Genomic DNA, 24898 nt, shown 5'->3' on the forward strand with positions numbered 1-24898 from the left:
GGATCTTCCTATCCGTCTAGTGCATTCACTACTATACTATTTCAGATCATTGCAACAGTATTCTAAGGAACACTGGAACAGAAAGGAAAGACTTGGAAATACTGAGGGAGGAGGACCCTGCTGATTAGCTACCAGTAATCCCCTTTGGAAAAAAATGTGTTTGTATTGTTTGGTCAAATCAAAACATGACCTAGAGTGGTTTAATAGTTCTAACTTTTAAATATTGTGTATGATTTGGTCATTTAGAGGGTTAAAATTGCAGAATGGCCACTTGGAAAAATGTGAGAAGATAATGTATGTAATCCCTTCATACTTTATTGCCTTTTTTAGGGTTCTACCAATTCCAGCGAGTTGTCCTCAAAAGGAGTTAAAATATGGGATGCCAATGGATCTCGGGAATTTTTAGACAAACAAGGATTCACATCCCGAGAGGAATGTGATTTGGGTCCAGTTTATGGCTTCCAGTGGAGGCACTTTGGGGCTAAATATAAGAACATGCATACAGGTAAGGAAGTAATATCCTTATAACTGAGATTTTGTAGTGACATTATTTGTTATTCACTTAACATTCTTGATTTTCTTTTTGTTCTCCTACCAACCTGATAATTGTAGATTACACTGGACAAGGAGTTGATCAGCTTCAGAATGTAATTGATACTATCAAAAATAATCCAGAGGATCGTAGGATCATAATCTGTGCATGGAACCCTCAAGGTAAGCAGAAATTATGTTAGCAAGCAGAGCCTCTAACGGATCAATCAATGATGTCTGTATTTGGGGCAATCCAGATATGAGTGTGGTTCCTTTCAAGTCAGCCTGCCTCTCTCTTTAACCACTGATGAAGTTCCCAAAGACAGCAAGGCCTCCAATGTTGTTCTGTTGTTTAAGAAACAAGGGCAGTCAGGAACACAGGATCGTCAACCTGACATCAGGAGTAGAGAAGCTACTGCAAGGAATTCTGAGGGACTGGATCTACCAGCAATTGGATAGGCCGAATCTGATTAGGAGGAATTGGTCACAAAATGCTGGAGGAACCCAGCAGGCCAGGCAGCATCTATGGAAAAGAATCAACAGTCGACTGTTGACTCTTTTCCCATAGATGCTGCCTGGCCTGCTGAGTTCCTCCAGCATTTTGTGCGTGTGTGTTGCTTGGATTTCCAGCATCTGCAGATTTTCTCTTGTTTGTACGAGGAATCGGTGTGGCTTTGTGTATAGGAAATCATGGTTGATGAACTTTTTAAAGAGTTCTTTGAAGAAGTAGCCAAAAAGGAATATGAGGGTAGGACAGTGGATATTGGCTTTTTGGACTATAGTAAGGCCTTCTCCAAGTCCTACATGATAGGTAGGTATGAAAAGTTAGGTCTTGTGGAATTCAGGGGGAATTAGTTTGGTGGATTCAAGTTGGCTCGAAGATGGGAAGCAGAGGGTAGTAGCTGAAGGTTATTTCTCAGAATGGAGGCCAGTAACTAGTGGTGTGCCAGTGTTAGGATCTTTGTGATTTACATGAATGATTTGGATGCAAATGCACAAGGCTTGATCAGTAAGTTTGCTGATGACATGAGATTTGGAGGTGTGTTTGATAGGTTATCTCAGATTACAGGGAGATCTTGATCAGTTTGATAAGTAGGCCAAGCAGTGGCAAACGGGTTTCACTACAGACAAGTGTGAGGTGATGTATTTTGTAAAGTCATGGGATTTATCATATGAACGGTGGGGCACTAGGGATTGTAGTGGAACAGAGGAACTTAGGAGCACAACTGTATAATTCATTGAAAGTGACGTTGCAAGTAGACAATTGTTTTTTTAAAAAACGGACATTTAGCACACTGGTTTTCATTTGTGAGGACACTAACTATAGGAGCTGGGGCATTATGTTGCAGTTGTACACTTGGAGTACTGTGTTCAGATTTGGTCACCTAGTTATAGAAAGTCATGTTAAACTGGAAATGGTATAGAAAAAAAATTAAGAGGTTACCAGGACTAGAGAGCCTGAGTTGTAGGGAGAGTTTGGCCAGGCTAGGTACTTATTCCTTGCAATGGGGGAGAATAAAGGATGACTTCATAGAAATGTTTAAAATTATGACTGGCATAGAAATGGAGGGGCAGGGCTTAAGAAGTATATGGCTGAACACAGGAAATTGAGACCAGCTGGGTGGTCATTGTTGGTAGTTTGAACTTGTCGGGCCGAAGGGCCTGTACCGTCTATATTGCTCTATGACTCACCACTTCCTTTCTTGCCATCACTTGTTCATGGTCACTCCTGAAGAACGAGCACTCTGGTTAGTTTGCCCAAGGATACCATCAGCAGCAGACAATCTTTTCAGTGAGGAAAAATTGGAAAACATTGGGGAACCAGTTAAGGCTCATAGAAATAGTAAAATATGATGTCTCTCTTAGTTTTGATTTAATCAGAGGCTTTTCCATGTTTCTCGGGGAGGTGGCAAAATGCATATAAAATTTGATCAGTTGTTAAGAATTTTAAAATAATGGAATAACTAAAAACCTGCTTTTAACTATTTAAATGAAATGGCAACTTGTAGCTTTCACAACAGTGGATACTAGCTTGGATGTACGTAAGAGACCTTTGAGCAACTGCAGAATTTAAAGAGATACTGGCAAATACTCAAAGAAACATTCGCAAATGTTCATAGATCTATGGGACCCCTGGAGAGCCCATAGAAATGTAGTTCTGCTTACTAGCTGTCTTTTGTGCTTAACCAGCTTCTCTGGAGCTGCCAAATGCAATGAAGGTAGAGGTGAGGTGGTGCAGTATTGAAACATGGCATCTAACTACTGTAAATGAGCTTCATTGGAAATGAGCACTGAAAATAAGACTCTAATATGAATTTAATGGTATACTTTAGTTTTAAACCAGTTTATACATCTCAGATGAGTTTTTAAAGTAAATTTTGCATATCTCCTAATGGTTGACTTTTCTTAATGCAGACCTTCCACAAATGGCGCTACCTCCTTGCCATGCTCTTTGCCAGTTCTATGTGGCCAATGGAGAGCTATCCAGTCAGCTGTATCAGAGATCAGGGGATATGGGTCTTGGTGTTCCATTCAATATTGCCAGCTATGCATTACTTACATATATGATTGCGCACATCACTGGATTAAAGGTACTTGAAAATCATATCTTCAACACTAAATATCTTGGTGCTGAATATTGCCTTTGAAGTGCCATCAGTTGCATAGACAGACGTGTATCAAGGTGCTTTAAACAGCAAGTAAGATATATGATCACTGATTATGTTATGCCCAACAGAATTTCTTTTTGATATCTCAGCCAAATTTTAAGCAAGCGGATGATGGAGCACTCCAAATGATTACCTGCTTTATCCATTCCTTTTGACTTTATCAAAGTGATACTTGGTGGCAGTGGGTCTTTGAGTAAATACGATGATGGTAACAAAGTTGAAATTTTTTTCCTGTGGTGTCATAATGGGCATGTCCTATCATGGCTGGGTTTGGCTTTAAGCGCCATCTAGACCATTGTTCGTGCACTTTTTTGAACATGTCAAATCAGTGGCAGCTATGATCAGGGAACTCTTCACTATTAATCCTGCAAGAGAAAATTCTGTTCTAATAATGAAGGATTTGATTTAATAACACAACTCTTTAAAAAGCATAAAAGGATTTTGTAGAGTCAACATGAGATTATTAAATAGAAATTGTACAACTAATCTGTCAACTCTTTGAGGAATTTTCTGACTAGAAAAGGTGGAACTATGGATACGGTGTACGTGGGTTTCTGGAAGGTTGACAATAAGATGCCACACAGGAGGTTGTTTAAGAAGGGTACAGTGCATTGATTTGGAAGCACGGTACTGATATGGAGTGAGAAATGGTAATTGGACAGAAGCAATGGATCAGAATAAATAGATTGTCAAGCTATGATTGGTGGGATGTGGCAGGAAAAGGTATTTGAGTTCCAGCTATTCACAATCTGAGAAGAGGAAATGTCGTATTTCCAAGTTTGCTGATGATACTAAACTTAGTAATTATGAGTACAGAGGAGAATGTAAAGAAACTTACAGGGATGCGGACAAGCTGAGTGAGTAGACGAGGGGATGTACAAAGCAGAATGGGAGCTGGGGAAAAATGAGATCTCCACTTTTGTGCATATAACAAGGGAAGTCAGAAACAGCATAAAAGTAAAAGAGAGGGCATATAATATGGCAAAGAATTAGTGGGAAGTTAGAGCATCAGGGAGCTCTCAAAAACTAATAGAGGGCAACTAAGAATGCTGTAAAGAAATAAAAGATGAAATGTGAAGGTAAGTTAGCCTAAAATATCTAAGAAGATGCCAGAAGTTTTTTTTTCAGATATAAAGAGTAAAAGAGAGAAGAGAGTGGATTTGGGATCATTGGAAAATGACACTAGAGAGGTACTAATGAGGGAACAAAGAAATGGTGGACGAACTTAAGTATTTTGCATCAGTCTTCACTGTGGAAGACGCGAGCAGTATGCTGGAAGTTCAAGAGCATCAGGGGGCAGAAGTGCGTGAAGTTGCCATTATGAGGGAGAAAGTGCTTGAGAAGCTGAAAGGTCTGTAGGTAGCTATGTCACCTGGACCCGATGGGTTACATCTCTAGGTTCTGAAAGAGGTAGCTGAAGAGATTGTGGAGGCATTAAGAATGACCTTTCAAGGATCACCAAATTCTGGAATGGTTCAGGAGGACTGGAAAATTGCAAATGTCTGACCATGTCACTCTGCTCTTTAAGGAGTGAGTGAGGCAGAAGAAAGGAAATTATAGGCCAGTTAGTCTGACCATGGTTGGGAAGATGTTGGAGTCGATTGTTAAAGATGTGGTTTCAGGGTATTTGGAGATGCATGATAAAATAGGCCAAAGTCAGCACAGGTTTTTTTTAAAGGGGAAATCCTGCCTGACAAATCTGTTGGGATCCTTTTTAGGAAATAACGAGCAGGATAGACAACAGAGATGTTGTTTATTTGGATTTTCAGAAGGCCTTTGACAAGGTGACACACATGACGCTGCTTAATAAGAGCCTAAGGTTTTGCAGGGGTTAATAGCAAGCATAGAAAATTGGCTGATAGGTAAAAGGCAAAGTGTTGGAATAAAGCTGGCCTATTCTGGATGGATGTCAGTGACTAGTGGTGTCCCATAGGTGTCAGCATTGGGACCACTTTTCATGTTAAAGGCCAATGATTTGGATGATGGATTTGATGACTTTGTGGCCAAGTTAGCAGATGGTACAAAGCTAGGTGGAGGGGCAGATAGGAGGTTGAAGAAGCAGGGAATCTGCAGAAAGACTCAGACAGATTGTCAGAATGGGCAAAAAAGTGGTAGGTGTAATATAATGTCAGAAAGTGCATGATGATGCACTTTGGTAGAAGGAATAAAGGTGTAGACTATTTTCTAAATGGGGAGAAAATTCAAAAATCTCAGGTGCAAAAGGACTTGTGTGTCCTTGTGCAGGATTCCCTAAAGGTTAATTTGCAGGTTGAGTCAGTGGTGAGGAAGGCGAATCGAACGTTAACATTAATTTAAAGAGGACTAGAGTTTGCTGAGGCCTTTGTAACAATTTTCAGTCAAAAGTGCAGAGTAGATGATCTAGCTCGGCCTCCTCCAGAAGTCCTCAGCATCCCAGAAGGCAGTATGCAGCCAATCTGATTCACTCCACATGATATCAAGAAATGGCTGAAAGCCATATATTGCGATGGCTATGGGCCCAGACAAAAACCCGGCAACAGTCCTGAAGACTTGGGCTCCAGAATGTGCCGTGCCACTAGCCAAGCTGTTCCAGTACAGCTACCACACCGGCATCTACCCAGCAATGTGGAAAATTGTTCAGATATGTCCTGTACGCAAGAAACAGGAAATCCAACCCAGCCAATTACTACCCTGTCAGCCTACTCTCAATCATCAGTAAAGTAACGGAAGAGATTATCAACAGTGCTATCTTGCAGCACTTACTCAGCAATAACTTGCTTATGGATGCTCAGTTTGGGTTTGTTATGAGTGATGGACAGACCTGACGGACAATGGGGTGCAGAGTTAACCATTCCCAACCCCCCTCCTGAGAACTACGAACTATTGCTGTTGCTATGCTGCTCATGAGAGAGAGAGAGAGAGAGAGAGAGATAAAGCCCAGGCAAGAACATTTGCTACAGATAAGAGGGGGAGAGAGACTGTTGACTTACTGTATTATGACTCTTCCTGGATTATTCATCTTCCACTACAAGGACTTTACTTTGCTCGTTAACATTCCTCAGGAGATAGCAGGAGTGGCCTGATTTGATGGACACGGTCATTCAGAGTTGATGGATAGCTGAGACCCCATGAGGGGGGATAAAAGACAGGTCTGGAGAGACACCCTTCAGAAACACCAGTGGACACTGACTGAGTGTTGGAACCCACAGAAAGGTGGGGGCTTCGGAGACCGAACCAGGAGATCGGTCAGTAAAACTCAGTGTTACAGCAGGGCCTGTGGGGACTTATGTGTGTGTCCACTCATGCCAGAGTGATGAGTCCACCACAGAAGAACGGTCTAGCTGAAGAAGAGGGGTCATAACTGAATGGCCACAACAACATGACGGATTAAGAAAGCCAAAAAAGGTTTGCCTGCTGCAGCTGTTGCTGTTACATCTCGCTTGCTCTGTCTCTCCAACGATTACAACACAACAACCATAACCACCTCAGCATTTATGAACTGAACTCTATACTTTCCTATGACAATTCATTTACCCCTAGACATCGATAGAGCTTGTTTATTATTGATTATTATTATTATTATTCCTACACTTTTAGGCTTATTACTGCTAACTTGTTTTATATGTATATTTGCATTTTTGATATTGTATTGTGTAGTTTACTAATAAACACCTTTAGTTTGGTACCACCAGACTCCAACGGATTCTTCTTTCTCTGCTGGTCAGACACCCAGTTACGCGGTACGTAACAGGTTCCATCAAGGCCACTCAGCTCCTGACCTCATTACCTCCTTGGTCCAAACAAGGACCAAAGAGCTAAATACCAGAGGTGAGGTGAGAGTGATAGCCCTCCACATCAAGGCAACATTTGACTGAGTATGGCATCAAGGTGTCCTAGCTAAAATGGAGTCAATGGGAATTAGGGGGAAACCCCTCTGCTGACTGGAATCATACCTGACACAAAGGAAGATGGTTGTGGTGGTTTGGTGGTCAATCATCTCATTCTTAGGACATCACTGTAGGAGTTCCTCAGGGAAATGTCCTAAGATCAACCATTTTCAGCTGCTTCCCCGATGACCTTCCTTCTGGCATAATGTCAGAAGTGAGGATGTTCGCAGATGATTACACAATGTTCTACACAATTCGTGACTCCTTAGATAGTGAAGCAGTTCAAACCTAATTGCAGCAGGACCTGGACAATATCCAGGCTTGGACTGACAAGTGGCAAGCAACATTCGAGTCCCACAAGTGCCAGGCAATGACCATCTCCAACAAGAGAGGTTCTAACCATCATTCTCTGATATTCAGTAGCATCACTATCACTGAATCCCCTACTATCAAATCTTAGGGGTTACTATTGACAGGAAACTGAACTGGTCTAGCCATATAAACACCATGGCTACCAGAGCAGGTCAAAAGGCTAGGAATCTTGCAGTGTGTAACTCACCTCCAGCCTCCCCAAAGCCTGTCCACCATCTATGAGCCTCAGGTCAAGAGTGTAATGGAATACTCACCACTTGCCTGGATGAGTGCAGCTCTATCAACACTCAAGAAGCTTGACACCATCCAGTACAAGGCAGCCCATTTGATTGGTACCCCTTCCACAAGTATCCAATCATTGATGAACAGTTGCAGCAGTGTGTACCATCTACAAGATGCACTGCAACAACACACCAAAATTCCTAAGGCAACACCTTACAGACCCATGACCACTACCATCTGCAGTGGTTCAAGAAGGCAGCTTATCACCACCTTCTCAAGGGCAACTAGGGATGGGTAATAAATGCTGGCTTAGTTGGTGATGCCCACATCCTGTAAATGAATAATAAAAAATATATATAGAAGTAAGGCTGCATAAGGCATTGTTGAAGTCTCACTTGGAGTATTGTGAGCAGTTTTGTGCTCCTTATCGAAGAAAAAATGCTGGCATTGGAAAGGGTCAACAGGAGGTTCATGAGAATGATTCTGGGAATGAAAGGGTTAATGTATGAGAAGCATTTGATGGCTCTGGGCCTGTACTGTGTTTAGAAGAATGATGGGAGATCCTATCAAAATCTATCAAATATTGTAAGTCCAAGATAGAGAGGATGTTTCCTATACTGGGTGAGTCTCGGGCCAGAGGGCACAGCCTCAGAATAGAGGGATGTTCATATAGAACAGATGAGAAGAAATTTCTATAGCCAGCAGGTGGTGAATCAATGGAATTCATTGTCAGGGATGGCTGTGGAGGCCAAGTCGTTGAGAATATTTAAAGTAGAGGTTGATTGCTTCTTGGTTAGTCAGGATGTCAAAGGCTATGGGGAGAAGGCAGGAGAATGGTTGAGAGGGATATCAGCCATGCAGGAATGGTGCAGCAGACTTGATGGGCCTATTAGCCTAATTCTGCTCCTATGTCTTGTGGTCTTAGAACAAACTGTGTGTTAGTAAAATGGTGAGTGAGTGGGTAATGTTGATGTTCAAAAGGATTGAGGTGTACTGGTACACAAGTTAGTGAACAGCAATGTGTAGGTACAGCAAGTGATGGAAGGCAATTGTTAACTTTTATCTACAGATTTAGCTACCAGAATAAGGAAGTATCATTGCAGTTCTCTCAGATTTTGACCCCACAAATGCAGTATGGTGTATAGTTTTGGTGTCTAACTGAAGTGGTGTACTTGTCATGGAGGGAGTGGAGTGGGATTTAATAGATTGGTTTCAAGAATGTGGATTGAGTGAGTAAACTAATAAAGGTTATTCAGAATTCACAGAAGGTAAGCAGATGTCACTGAAATTTATAACATTTTTACAGGGTGTGGCAGGCTAGATTGAGGGAGGATACTCCCCTTGACTGGGGAGTCTAGGATCTTATTTCTTATGTTTGTTTCTCACCTTGCTCATTTTCTGACAACTGAGGAAAGGATGAAGTAAAAGTTTTAGTTGTTTTTAGATCTCAATTTCCCATTGTATTTATCAAACACACTACAATTCCATCACTAGATAATTTGCAGTGACAAATGCTGGATGTTCTCTTAATAATATTTTTGTTATCTCTTCAGCCTGGTGATTTTGTACATACATTAGGTGATGCTCATGTTTACAAGAACCACATTGAGGCATTAAAGATTCAGGTAAATGTTGAATTTTCAACCACAAAGTAAATGTATTTTTGTTAACTGTGATAAGAATGCATTTGGAGATGAGGAAATGTTTTATCTGTTACACGCAAAGGTATACGTTTGTACAAAATGTGATAGAAAGTAATATGGATTTTTGCATCCATTTTCACACGCAACCTAACAAGGTAAATGATTATTCCAGCAATTGCAAATGTTTTATCAACAGACTGGATTGTGTAGATCTAGCATTAAAAATTTAAAAGTTACAAATATTTAACCTCTAACTTGGATCCCTGGAGCTTTAGAATCTTGTAAGTAATTGTTCTCTTGCAGTCAGTGTATTTCTGATTAACAAAATAAAAGGAAACTTTTTTTACTTTCCAGGCAGATAAGATGTACTGTTTCAGTTCACTATTCAAGACAAGAATTCAACCAATCAAATACAAAATATTCTGAGTTGTGCAATCTTGTAATTATGAATTCAACCAAAAGCAGGTTTATTGAAAAAAATAAGCATTTTTAATAATACTGCCCTCTTAATAGTAGCCAGGTTGTGGGGTATAAATTACAATAGGAGATTAAAAAGACCATGTAAAAAGGGCAATGTTATGAAGCCATGGGGGATTTCAGATTGCAGGTAAATTGGGAAAATCAGGTTGGTGCTGGATTCCAAGAGAAGGGATTTGTAGAGTTCTTGTGAGATGACTTTTTCCAGCAGCTTGTGGTCAAGCACAATATGGAAAAGGCAATTTTGGATTGGGTGTTGTGTAATGAACCAGATTTGATTAGGGAGCGTAATGTAAATGAATCCTTGGGAGGCAGTGATCATATGATAGAATTCATCTTGCAGTTTGAGATGGAGAAGCTAAAATCGGACATATCAGTATAACTGTTGACTAAAGGCAACTCCAGAGGCACGAATGAGGTGCTGGCCAAAGTTGATTGGAAGGGGACACTAGCAGCAGGAATGACAATCGAGCAGCAATGGCTGGAGTTTCTGGGAGTTGCAGGATTGGTTTATCCCAAAGAAGAAGTCTAAAGTGTGGATGAGATAATCATTGCTGATAAAGGAAGTCAAGGACAGCATAAAAGCAAAAGAGATGGCATACAATATAACATGAATTACCGGGAAGCTTTTATTTTAAAAAAAATCAACAAATTAACTAAAAAAGCAATGAGAGAAATTATTAAATATGAAGGTAAGCTAGACAATCATATAAAAGAGGATATCAGAAGGTTTTTTTTGATATATACAGAGTTAAGAGTGGAGATCAGACCACTGGAAAATGATGCTGAAGAGGTAATAATGGGAAACAAAGAAATGGCAGATGAACTGAATAAATAGCTTGTGCCATCTTCCACTGTGAAAGGCACTAGCAGCATACTAGAAATTTGTGAGTGTCGGGACAGAAGTGAGTGCAGTCATTATAACTAAGGAGAAGGCTGCTTGGAAAACCGAAAGGTCTGAAGGTAGGTAAGTCACCTGGACCAGATAAACTACATCCCGGGTTCTGAAAGAGTCCTGGGTTCTAAAGAGTTTGTGGAGGCATTAGTAGTTACTTTTTAAGAATCACTAGATTCTAGAAAGCTTCCAGACGACTGGAAAGTCACAAAGGTCACTCCACATTTTAAGAAGGGAATGAGGAAAAAGGTCAGTTATAGGACAGTTAGCCTGAATTTAGTGGTTAGCTATACGTTGCAGTCTTTTTATTAAGGATGAGGCTATGGGATACTCAGAGGCACATGATAAAATAGGTCAAAGACAGCATAGTTTCCTGGGAAGGGGAGAATCTTGTCTGACAAACTGTTGGAATTCTTTGAAGAAATAACAAGCAGGATAGACAAAGGAGAGTTAGTGGATGTTGTTTATTTGGGTTTTCAAAAGGCCTTTAACAACGTGTGGTACATGAGGCTGTTAAACAAGGTAAGAGCCCATAATATTAGAGGAAAGATACTAACATGGACGGAAGATTGAATGGCAGCAGGCGAAATGTGGAAATAAAGGGGGCCTTTTCTAGTTTGCCAGTGACTAGTGGTATCCACAGAGGACAGTGTTGTGTCTGTAACTTTTAATGTTATATGTTAATGACCTGGATGATAGATTGATGGCTTGGTGGCCAGGTTTGCAGATGCTACAAAGATTGGTTTGAAGAACAGGTAGTACTGAGGAAGGTAGGGAGTCTGCGGAAGGACTTGGACAGATTAAGAGAATGGGCAACAAAATGGCAGATGGAATATAGTGTTGGGAGGTATATGGTCATGAACTTTGGTGAAGGAATAAAGGCTTAGACTATTCTCTTATTTGGTGCAAATTCAGAATCAGGTGCAAAAGGACTTGAGAATCCTAGAACAGGATTCCCTAAAAGTAACTTGCAGGTTGAGTTGGCAGTAAGGAAATGCAATGTTAGCATTTATTTTGAGAGGACTAGAATATAAAAGCAAAAATGTAATGCTGGGCTTTATAAGGTGTTGATCAGACTACATTTGGAGTATTGTGAGTAGTTTTTGTTCCTTATCTAAGAAAGTATGTGCTGGCATTGGAGAGAGAACTTACAAGTATGATCCTGGGAATGAAGGGGTTAACATATAGGAACATTTGATGGCTCTAGGCCTGTACTTGCTGGAGTTTAGAAGACTGAGAGGGGTCTTATTGAAACCTACCAACTATTGAAAGGCCTAGGTAAAGTGGACATGGAGAGGATGTTTCCAATTGTGGGAGAACCTAAGGCCAGAGAGCACAGCCTCAAAATAGAAAAATGTCCCTTTAGAACAGATAAGGAGGAATTTCTTTATCCAGACAGTGGAGAGTCTGTGGAATTCATTGCCACAGAGGCCAGTGGAGGCCAGGCTATTGGGTATACTTAATGTGGGGCGGGGTTTGATAAATTATTGATGTTTAATGTGCAATGTTTAAAAAAAGCCAGGAGATGATGTTGGAGTCCATTATTAAGGATGAGGTTTATGGGCAGGTGATAAAATGGGCCAAAGTCAGCATGGTTTCCTTGAAAGGAAATCTTGCTTGACAAATTTGCTATTTTTTGAGGAAATACCAAGCAGGATAGACAAAGGAGAGTCAGTGGATGTAATTCACTTCAATTTTCAAAAGGTCTTTGACAAGATGTTGCACTTGAGGCTGCTAACAAGGGCCTTTGGTATTACAGGAAAGATACTAGCATGGATAGAAGATTGGCTGAATGCCAGGAGGCAAAGAGTGGGAATAAAGGGGGACTATTCTGGTTGGTTGGTTGCAAGTGACTAGTGGTGCTCCACAGGGTTCTGTGTTTATGTCAATGATGGATTTGATGGCTTTGTGGCCATATTTGCAGATGGTACAAAGATAGGTGTAGGAGCATGTAGTGTTCAGAAAGCAAGGAGTCTAGAAAGACTTGGATTGAGAGAATGGGCAAAGAAGCAATAGATGTAATATAGTGTAGGGAGGTGTATGGACATGAACTTTGGTAGAAGGAAAGGGACTTGCGAGTCATTGTGCAGGGTTCCATGAAGGTTAACTTGCAGGTTGTCAGTGGGAAGGAAGGCAAACGCAATGTTAGCATTTATGTCAAGAGGACTAGAATATAAGAACAAGAATGTGATGCTGAGACTTTATAAGGCATTGGTCAGACCGCACTTGGAGTATTGTGAGCAGTTTCGGGCTCTTTATCCAAGAAAAGCTGTGCTAGCATTGGAGACGGTCCAGAACAGGTTCAATAGAATAATTCTGCGGATGAAAGGATTAACATATCAAGTGATTGATGGCTCTGAGTCTGTACTCGCTGGAGTTTAGAAAAATGAGGGGGAGTTTTCATTGAAGCCTATTGAATATTAAAAGGTCTAGATAGGGTGGATGTGGAGAGGATGTTTCATATAGTAGGGGAGTCTAGGACCAGAGGCCACAGCCTCAAAATAGGTGGACTTCCATTTAGACCAGAGATGAGGAGGAATTTCTTTAGCCAGAAGGTAGTGAATCTGTGGAATTCATTGCCATGGATGGCTGTGGAGGCCAAAGCATTGAGCATATTTAAAAGAGGTTGATAGGTTCTTGATTAGTCAGGGCATCAGAACTGGAGAACGACGGAAGCAAAATTTCAGAGAAATTTGTTATTAATATTACTTCTGTTTTTCCCAGTTCTGGTGAAGGTTTGAAATATTGACACCATTTCACTTTACATGGAGGAGCCTGACCACTCAGTACTTCCAGCACTTTCTGTTTTTATTTCCAGAATTCCTTTTGATAATGACATTCATATGAAATACAGAAGCCAGCATTAACCTTATTTGAATGTGTGCAAAACTAATTTCTTCCCCAATTACTTTTTAAAATGCTACCTTATTTTTTATAATAGGATTTGGTTGAGGATGCCAAGTATATAGTATGAATAGTTCAGAGATATTGCAAGTATATTACAAAATACTGATACATTTGTTTATTTTGCTACAGCTTTCGCGTGAACCCAGACCTTTCCCAAAATTGAAGATATTACGCAAGGTGGAAAATATTGATGACTTCCATGCAGAAGATTTTAAATTAGAGGATTACAACCCACATCCTGCTATCAAAATGGAGATGTCTTTGTAATACAAAAGATCGTTGGTGATGGAGGACAGTGGGGAAGAGAACATTATACTGTTAGTTCTTACTAATAAATTATAATAAAAGAGCTTGTTCCTTTGATCTTGTGAGGAGAGCTGCAAATCTGTAGAATAATGGCATTTGGCCTGTTCTGCTTTTGCCAATTCCATTCCTCTTTCATTGCTTAACAGCTCCCACATACCCTTCTCCACACATCTAATCTGCTAATGGAAAATTCACTTGCTTCAACTAATACATTTCTCATTCTAATCATGAAAGTTTATTTTTGGTGTTGTCTTTTTTTTGCCAGTCACCTTTTAAATATATCAATCTTGATTTGTAGTGTCGTGAACAGTTTCTCTTCATTTGCTCTTGCATTACTCTGAATCTTCCTTTCTTCATATGTCTGCTTTTTGAGCAACTCCAGCTTTTCCCTATAAGGCAAAGCATTTCAAACTGGATTAATAGTGTCTGAATCCTTTAAGTGTTCACATTCTTCCAAAAGGCTGAGTAGAAATAGTGTTTAAGGACTGGTTGTGAACTAGTGTGTGTAGTACAAAAAGTTCATTAAACTTGTATGCACCTCTTCAAATATTTATATTTTAAAATCATATATACACCTAGGTTTTTTTCATTACTCTTTTGGAAATGTATATTCTATCCTTAGAAACCCTAATACAAATGTTTGTACGTAAAAATCCATTTGCTGTGTATGCCTATCATTTTTCTGTTTTTCGATACAGGTGTCCCCTGATTTTCAAATGTTCACTTTCCAACACCTCATTGTTACGAAAGACCTACATTAGTTACCTGTTTTTGCTAACAGAAGGTGTTTTCACTGTTAACAAAAAAGGCAGCGCGTGCCCTGAGCAGCCAAGCTCCCCCCTCCCCAGAAATGCATTTAGCCACCATTGCTTAAACACGTGCCTGTGAGCATCTGTGCTTTATCTCGATTTACTTTGTGCATCCATTAGCAAGATGAGTTCTAAGGTACCTGTATCAGAAAAGCGTAAAAGAGCTTGTATAGGTGTTACACTTAGCATAAAACTAGACATAATTAAGCGTTTCAATCGTGGTGAACGAAGTAAGGACATTGTCCGTGTGTTGAACTTGCCTATGTCCACCATTTGCACTATTTATACGCAGAGAGGAAGAATTTTGAAAGCTGCCGATGTTACTGTTGGTTCTGCTCGTAGCAAAGTGGTCTCTCTTAGTTGGCATCCAATTATTACTTGAGTGGATTGATGGGTGTACAAAGCGTGGTGTTCCATTCAGTTATCTTATACTTAAGGAGAAATCAGTCAGTCTTTCTAATAAGCTGAAACAGAAAGCACTGGACGATGGTGATGAAAGTGTTGTGAAAGTGGAATTTAAAGGTAGTTATGGGTGGTTTGATCAGTTTCTGAGGTGAGGGCAGCTTCATAGTTTAACATTTACTGGAGAGAGTGCTTCGGCTGATACTGATGCTGCCGAAAAGTTCCCGGCAGAACTGAAGGAAATAATTACAGAAGGTGGTTATTCATATAAGCAAGTGTTTAACTGTGACAAAACTGCAATTTATTGGAAAAATTGCTGAACAAGATTTGTTTTGATATAAGAAAAGCAGGCTAAGGGGCACAAGGCATTGAAGGACAGGTTTACCCTAATTCCTATTATTAATGCCACTGGTGATGCTGTCCTTAAGCCTCTACTAGTGTACCATTCAGAAAATCTGAGAGCACTTAAAGGCATTGATAAGAAAACACTTCCCGTTGTGTTCCGTTCACATCCAAGTGGTTGGAATAGCCAAGTGCTTTTTTCTGAGTACATGAGTGGATACATTAGTCCTTTTGCTGAAAAATAGTGTAGAGAAAATAACCTTGATAATAGGTGCCTTGTGATTGTCGATAATTGTGCTGCTCATCCACCTGGCATTACCAAGTATGGCGGTAACAGTCGTGTTGTGTTCTTACCACCGAATACGACATCGTTGCTGCAGCCGTGTGACCAAGGCCTAATAGCCACAATTACGGCTTACTATACGCAAAATGTGATGCGTTTTATTGTAAGTTCCATTGACAGAGAGGGCAACTCGGAAACATCTTTGCGAGAGATCTGGAAAGAGTACAAATAAAACTGGCAATCGCCAACATTGGAGATGCTCTCGATAGACTAACAGTCTCGATGAGAAATGGCGTTTGGAGGAAACTATGTCCTGAAACAGTGAACAACTTTAAAGGCTTCGAGCCATCAACAATAAATACAGCAATAGTGAGTTTGGCTAAGGAGGATGGGTTTGTAGAAATTGACAAAGATGATGTTGAGATTTTGGCATTCCATGACCAAGAACTGACAGATGAAAAGCTGATACAATTGCAAGAGGAAAGGATAACAATCGAAACCGAACGCAGTAGCAAACGGCCCAAAATTGCCCTGATGGAAACAGACGACGAGATGACACCCCAGTCTCCCACCACCCCAACCTCCTAACTCAGCCTAACACACCATCAGTGTGCTTGCTGTTTTCCCGATTCCTGTAAGTGAAACTACACAACATACATTATTTCTACTTTATATAGGCTGTGTATTTTTATGTGTTATTTGGTTTGATTTGGCAGCTTCATAGCTTAAAGGTTACTGGCGAGAGTGTTTCTGCCGAGAGTGCTTGCGTGAGATTTTCGCTTCAGTGGACAGTGCTGCAATGATTGCAGAAAAGTATTTCTACATTATATAGGCTGTGTATTTATCATATCATTCCTGCTTTTAATATATGTTACTGTTATTATAGGTTTTATGTGTTATTTGGCATGATTTGGTAGGTTATTTTTTGGATGTGCGAATGCTCACAAATTTTTCCCATATAAATAAATGATAATTGCTTCTTCACTTTATGACATTCCAGCATACGAAACATTTCACAGGAATGCTCTAACTTTGGATAGCGGGGGAGACCTGTATTAAAATTGTCCTCTGCACATCCAGTCAAAAAAATCAATATTTTCAGCACCTATTCTGGGGGAAACATTAGTTTTCTCTCAAGATTTGCTAATGACCTCCAGATATTTGGTATATACAGTGTGGCTGACTATTGGAGCATGAAGTTAAATCGTATATAGAAAATTCATTAACCACTCACAGTGAACCATGTTTCTACAGCATTCCATTCATCCTGGTTGTGGCTTCAGAGCAGGTTGGAGCCTGCTGCACAATCACCGACTCTGGTTAAGGTGCACTGTTGCTTGCCTCATTCTTATCCCTTCACAATGGGATTTTCTGTGCTGTAAGATGAGCAGAAACAAAGACTCACCAGCATCTTGAAGGGCAAGGATAGCTTGTCTGCAGACAGCCAGAGTATGCAGTATTGTGGAGATTAAATTTCTAACTTGTTTGGGTTGTTGAACTTTGATTACAAGTATCTGATTTTGTTAATATCAACACATTGCTGTTACGTCAACACGCATGTGGTTATTATTTCTATAGTTATGTGTCTTGATCACTGTTGAAAATGGAGACCTCAGGAAATGACTAAAATCAAATCTATTCCCATTACTTTCAAGAATCATGACAGCAGAAATTAGACAGTTGCTGCACTTAAATAATTATGCAAACAAGAAACCATTTTAGTGATTTTTCACATTAAAAGCATTCCAGTTTAACTCATGTCTTGCAGCTGCATTTATCTCTTCTGAAATAAAGTTTTTCTGAAATTGTTTAAATCTGAAAAGAATTGTGATGTTTGATAATGTGTGTTACCATATATAGAACATAGAACAATACAGCACAGTGCAGGCCCTTCAGCCCACAATGTTGTGCTGACCCTTAAACCCTGCCTCCCATATAACACTCCACCTTAAATTCCTCCATATACCTGTCTAGTAGTCTCTTAAATTTTACGGGTATATCTGCCTCCACCACTGACTCAGGCAGTGCATTCCACGCACCAACCACTCTGAGTAAAAAACCTTCCTTTAATATCCCCCTTGAACTTTCCACCCCTTACCTTAAAGCCATGTCCTCTTGTATTGAGCAGTGATGCCCTGGGGAAGAGGTGCTGGCTGTCCACTCTTTTAAAATTTCTTTTAATATTGTATACCTTCCTCTTGTATACCTCCATCATGTCTCCTCTCATCCTCCTCCTCTCCAGAGAGTAAATCCCTAGCTCCCTTAATCTCTGATCATAATGCATACTCTCTAAACCAGGCAGCATCCTAGTAAATCTCCTCTGTACCCTTTCCAATGCTTCCACATCCTTCCTATGGTGAGGCGACCAGAATGGGACACAGTACTCCAAGTGTGGCCAAACCAGAGTTTTATAGAGCTGCATCATTACCTCACGACTCTTAAACTCTATCCCTTGACTTATGAAAGCTAACACCCCATAAGCTTTCTTAACTACCCTATCTACCTGTGAGGCAACTTTCAGGGATCTGTGGACATGTACCCCCAGATCCCTCTGCTCCTCCACACTCCCAAATATCCTGTCATTTACTTTGTACTCCGTCTTGGAGTATGCCCTTCCAAAGTGTACCACCTGACTGTTCTCTGGGTTGAACTCCATCTGCCACTTCTCAGCCCACTTCTGCATCCTATAATGTCTCTCTGCAATCAGACAGTCCTCTACACTATCTACAACACCACCAACCTTTGTGTCGTCTGCAAACTTGCCAACCCACCCTTCTACCTCACATCCAGGTCGTTAATAAAAATCACGAAAAGTAGAGGTCCCAGAACCGATCCTTGTGGGACACCGCTAGTCACAACCCTCCAATCTGAATGTACTCCCTCCACCACCACCCTCTGCTTTCTGCAAGCAAGCCAATTCTGAATCCTGGCCAAACTTCCCTGGATCCCATGCCTTCTGACTTTCTGAATAAGCCTACCGCGTGGTACCTTGTCAAATGCCTTACTAAAATCCATGTAGATCACATCCACTGCACTACCTTCATCTATATGCTTGGTCACCTCCTCAAAGAACTCTTATTAGGCTTGTTAGACACAATCTGCCGTTCAAAGCCATGCTGACTGTCCCTGATCAGACCATGATTCTCTAAATGCCCATAGATTCTATCTTTAAGAATCTTTTCCAACAGCTTTCCCACCACAGATGTAAGGCTCACTGGTCTATAAGGTCAATCATATACGAAATATGATTGGCGTGAAGTGTTGTCAGTCTTTGCCTACTGCATGCCAGTAATTCAGAACCACTTAGTAACGGGGTAAATCTGAGATAACTCACATTTTTGTATATATACCAATTATGGCCAATTCCATCAATCTGCAGATGATAAATATGAAAAGTAACATTTTTGAGCCATTTTCTAACTTCACATTTACAATGGGCAGTTTCAGTAATTAAAGCTACTTTGGATTCTTGGTAATGCTTTTCAATTCCTAATTAAGGGTTGCAGTTGTCAAAGTTTCCAGTTGGTACTATGGGTAGTTGAGGCACAACCAAAAGCACACTAAGACCAATTAGTATTGTGTTATTCCATTTCCATCTCACAAGTTTTACAACTCATTCAACCCATAATGTTTATCTAGTTTCCCTATTACTTTACGTTGTAATTAATGGCTTACAGATCAAATAGAATAATCCCAGTGCAAACGAAGGCCACTCCTCTGATTGGTCCCTTTTCAAGCGTACTTTTTAACCGGGAATGCATCACTTCAGTGACAACTGCTGATGAAAAAATAAATGCCAGTAAAACTGTTTTGAATTTGTGCTGCTTTATGTGTAACTAACATCTGCTTTAAATTAGAATATTATTATTGTTACAAGCTGGTGTGGACAGAATGCTGGAGGGTACACAATGTTTTTCAAAATTACCTAAATTCATTGAAGAAAGACTATCCACTAGTAACAACACATGAATCCTTGCTGCTATTTTACTTTTCGTATTTTGTCATAGAAGGCCCTTGGGGCGAGCAAACTTATACCAGCTTATACACATAAATATGTGACTGGAAACTACAGCTGTCAAGTATCTGTAAAATACTCAAATGCGATGTTAATAGTTATATAGGATGTTAACTGTAATCTGATTACAGTTTGTCTAATGCATTTGAAAGCAGTCACAGATGTCATTGTGTACCATTTTGATTTTGAAACGAACTCTGAACAATTAAGAGACTGGATTTCCAAATATGGCTTGGAGCATTAGGGACAAAACAGATACAATTTAACTACCAGTGAGTTCAGTTTTACCATTAATGTCAGAAATAGATAGCTAAACGAGGCTCCTATACTATATGTTTTGAAATGCATTTATAGTCATATTACAGTACAGCAGCATAATCATTGTTTATCACTTAATAAATGTAATAAAGAGTTGTATTTCTACAAAGCTTCATATCCTTGGATTGCCCCAATGCACTGCCATAACGTCACTGTCATAATATGTCCTCAAACAGCAAAATCCCAGGAAGAGTAAAATGATAAATCAGTAGTTTGTATTTATGACAATGATTGAAGGATAAATGCTGACCAATGTAATGGGGACAACTTTGTTCTTCAAAACAGTGCCATGATTTCTTCTACAAGCCCACCTAAGAGAGAGAAAGCCATAAGTCTAATAACTCCTTTTGCACTGCAGCACTTCTGTGTCAGCTGAGATTGTGTTCAAATCTCTGGTGTGGGTGAGATTTGATCTCGGATCCTTTTGACGCATCGGCAAGAAGTAACCAACATTTTATCTTTCACTCAATTATCCCAAAGCTTATTATGTCATTCACTGCAGCAATCATATTTTAAAACATTTAATTCACTGAGAATGTTTTGGAATACAAATACTATCAACAGTTTAAGGTTTAACTGTTCAGAGGCTAAAGACATGTATCAATATTAGAAGCTAAAATCAGATGCATCAATATTACAGCGGAGTAAAGGGAATTACAGAGGCATGACAGAGGAGTTGGCCAGAATTGATTGGAAAAGAATACTGGCAGAGATGATGTCAGAACAGCAATGGCTGAAATTTCTGGAAGCAATTTGGAAGGCACAGGATATATACGTATCTAAGACGAAGAAGTATTCTAAAGGCAAGCTGACACTTACCGTGGCTAATGAGAAGTCAAAGCCAACATAAAAGCCAAAGGGCATATAATAGAGCAAAAATTTGTGGCAAACTTTTAAAAACCAACAGAAGGCAACAAGAAAAAGTAATTAAGGAAGAGATGGGATACAAAGGTAATCTAGCTAATAATATTGAGGATACTAAAAGTTTCTTCAGATACATAGTGTAAGTGAGATATTGGATCTCTGGAAAATGATGGAGAGGTAGTAAAGTGGGACAAGGAAATGGTGGACGAACTGAACAAGTATTTAGCATCAGTCTTCACTGTGGAAGACACTATGATTGAAGTTCCAGTGTCAAGGGTCATGAAGTGTATGAAGTTATCACTACCAGGGAGAAGGTTCTTGGGAAACTGAAAGGTCTGAAGGTAGGTAAATCACCTGGACCAGATTATGTCCACTCCAAGAGGTGGTTGAAATGATTGTTGAGGCATTAGTAATGATCTTTCAAGAATCATTAGATTCTGGAATGGTTCAGAAAGACTGAAAAATTGCAAATGTCACTCCACTCATCGAGAGAGAGAGGTAAAAGAAAGGAAATACTTGGGAGTATTATGCTTAGGCCAGTTAGTCTGACCTCAGTGGTTGGGAACATGGAGCCGATTGTTAAAGATGTCATTTCAGGGTACTTGGAGGCATATGATAAAATAAGCCATAGTCAGCATTGTTTCCTCAAAGTAAAATCTTGCCTGACAATTCTTTGAAGAAATTACAAGCAGGATAAACAAAGAACAATCTGTTGATGTTGTGTACTTGGATTTTCAGAAGGTCTTTGACAAGGTGCCACATGAGGCTGCTAAACAAGCTACGAGCCCATGTTATTACGGGAATGATTCTAGCATGGATAAAGTAGTGGCTGATTGGCAGGAAACAAAGAGTGGGAATAACAGGAGTCTTTTCTGGTTGGCTGCCGGAGACCAGTGATTTTCCACAGGGTCTGTGTTGGGACCGATTCTTTTTATATGTTAATAATTTGGATGATGGAATTTCACCATCTCTGCTTTATTCAACTGAAATGATGACATTGTATCAGAAGCACATCAAGAACTTGACCAAGCCACAACTCAGGAATTTACGCCAAATATTACACATAAAGTAGCAAGAGAGGGTTCCAGATGTGGACGTGCTCAAACGTGCTGGGACAGCCAGCGCAGAATCGCTCATTACAGCTTCTCAGCTGTGTTGAACTGGTCATGTCACAAAAATGAGTGATGATCATTTATCCAAAGTTGTTTCTGTGGCGAGCTACATGAAGGAAAGAGGAAGCTTGGTGGTCAGAAGCTGCACTACAAAGTTGTGTTCAAGTGCCATATGAAGAACACTGACATGATTGTCAACACCTGGGAGAAAGACGCTTTGGACAGAAGTTGGCGCTGCATTGTCAAGTCAATCCCAGCTATCGAGGAGAAAAGGCAGAAGAAATATGAAGCGGGTCATGAACGCAGACATTCGGTGCTAGACCAGTCAAATCACAAATGTGGGAGACAGTGCCAATCCAGTGCTGGTCCTCTGGCCCATAAATGTGCCTGCAGAGTCTAAACTCTCAGCACAGTCAACATCAAGATTGATGGACAGCCGAAGAAGAAGAAGAAGAAAGATGATGGAATTGATGGCTTTGCAAAGTTTGTAGACAATACAAAGACAGGTGTAAAACCAGGTAGTTTTGAGGAAGTAGAGTGGCTACATAAGTATTTAGACAGATTAGGAGAATGGGCAAAGAAGCGGCAGATGGAATACAATGTTGGGAAGTGTATGGTCATGCACTTTGGTAGAAGAAATGAGAGGGTTGACTATTTTCTCAATGGAGAGAAACTACAAAATATGAAGCATAAAGAGACTTGGGAGTCCTTGTGCAGGATTCCTTAGAGGTTACCTTGCGGGTTGAGTCTGTGGTGAGTAAGGCAAATGAAATGTTTGCATTAATTTCAAGAGCAGTAGAATATAAGGGCAAGGATGTAAAAGCAAAAATATAAAGAGCATGAATATAATGCTGAGACTTTATAAAGTTCTGGTGAGAACTCACTTGGAGTATTGTGAATAGTTTTGGGTCTCTTAGAAAGGATGTGCTGAAACTGGAGAAGGTTGGACCTGAACCTGAGAGGGGCCAATATCCTTGCAGAGAAGTTGTTAGAGCTGTTGGGAAGGGTTTAAAACAAATTTGGCAGCAGGGTGGGAACTGGAATGAAGGGACTCAGGATAAGATGGATGGTTGAAAAAATAATGTGCAGTCAGACTGTCAGAAAGGGCAGCCAAGATGATAGGACAAAATTGCGGCCAGCAGGGTAAGTATCAGTGCATTAGGGATGTAAAATCAAAAAGGGTAGCTCATATGGCACTCCAAAGTGTTATATCTCAAGGCATGGAGTATAAGGTGGGTGATCTTCTTGCACTATTACAGATTGTCAGGTATGATGATGTGGCCATCACCGAATCATGGCTGAAGGATGGTTGTAGCTGGAAGCTGAATGTCCAAGGTTACAAGATGTATTGGAGGGATAGGTAGGGGGGCAGACGGATTGGCGTGGCTCTGCTGGTAAAGAATGGCATCAAGTCAGTAGAAAAATGTAACATAGGATCAGAAGATGTTGAATCCTTGTGGATTGAGTTAAGAAACTATAGAGGCAAAAGGACCCTGATGGCAGTTATATACAGGTTTCTCAATGGTAGCTGAAACGTGGGCCACAGATTACAACAGGAAATAGAAAAGGTGTGCCAAAAGGACACTGTTATGATGGTCATGAGAGATTTTAACATGTAGGTCGATTGAGAAAATCAGGTTGGTAATGGATCTTATGAGTGAGTCTGTTGACCTGTGAGATGGCTTTTTAGAGCAGTTTGTCATTGAGCCTACTAGACTCACTAGTAGATTGGGTGTTATGTAATGGACCAATGAATTAGGGAGCTTTAGGTAAAAGAGCCCTTAGGAGCTAGTGATCACAATATATTTGAGTTCAAATTGAAATTTGATAGAGAGAAAGTCTGCTGTAGAAGTATTTCAGTGTTTCACGACACATGTCGGTGATAAATCTGATTGAGTAAAGGAAATTACAGTGTTATGAGGAGGAATTGGCCAAAGTAAACTGGAAGGAAATGTTGGCAGGGATGACAGCAGAGGAACAATGGTGTGAGTTTCTGGGAAAAATAAGGAAGGTGCAGGACAGATGTATTCCAAAGACAAAGAAATACTCAAATGGCAAAATAGTACAACCGTGGCTTACAAGGCAAGTCAAAGCTAATGTAAAAACAAAAGAGCGGGCATACAATAAAGCAAAAATTAGCAGGAAGATAGAGGATTGGGAAGTTTTTAAAAATCTGCAGAGCAATTAAAAGAACCATTAGAAGGGAAATGATGAAATATGAAACCAAGCTAACACACAATATCAAAGTGGATAGTAAAAGCTTTTTCAAGTATGTAAAAAATAAAATGGGAGATGAGTAGATATTGGACTGCTAGAAAATGAGGCCAGAGAAATAATAATGGGGGATAAGGAGATAGCAGATGAACTAAATGAGTATTTTGCATCAGCCTTCACTGTGGAATAGCAGTGTGCCAAATGTTGTAGTGTGTGAAGGAAGAGAAGTGGGTGCAGTTACTATTACAAGGGAGAAGGTGCTCAAAAGCTAGAAGAACTAAGGGTACACAAATCACCCGGACCAGATGAATTGCACCCTAACGAGATGGTGTTAGGAATTGTGGAGGCATTAGCAATGATCTTTCAAAAATCATTGGATTCTGGCATGGTGAGAGATGACTGGAAAATTGCAAATGTCACTCCTCCCTCTAAGAAGGGAGGAAGGCAGCAGAAATTATAGACCGGTTATCCTGACCTCAGTGGTTGGGAAGATGTTGGGTCAATTATTAAGGATGAGGTTATGGAGTACTTAGTGACACAGGACAAGATAGTACAAAGTCAGCATGGTTTCCTTAAGGAAAAATCTTGCCTGACGAATCTGTTGGAATTCTTTTGAGAAAATTATATGTAATATAGATAAAGGGCATGCAG

The 24898-nt window shown here is 40.2% G+C and overlaps 1 protein-coding gene across 1 annotated transcript in view; it reads left to right on the top strand.

The window, feature by feature from the left end:
* tyms (thymidylate synthetase) overlaps positions 1-14545 on the top strand; it is a 32763-nt gene extending 18218 nt beyond the window's left edge. The window contains exons 3-7 of the mRNA XM_073043594.1: positions 331-505; positions 613-714; positions 2947-3122; positions 9214-9285; positions 13712-14545. Coding sequence (XP_072899695.1) covers positions 331-505; positions 613-714; positions 2947-3122; positions 9214-9285; positions 13712-13849 — 663 coding nt within the window. The 3' untranslated portion in view covers positions 13850-14545. The remainder of the gene's footprint in view (positions 1-330; positions 506-612; positions 715-2946; positions 3123-9213; positions 9286-13711) is intronic.
* Positions 14546-24898: the final 10353 nt, after the last annotated feature.

The sequence above is a fragment of the Hemitrygon akajei genome, chromosome 1 (genome assembly GCF_048418815.1).
Source record: "Hemitrygon akajei chromosome 1, sHemAka1.3, whole genome shotgun sequence".
Classification (NCBI taxonomy): Eukaryota; Metazoa; Chordata; class Chondrichthyes; order Myliobatiformes; family Dasyatidae; genus Hemitrygon; species Hemitrygon akajei.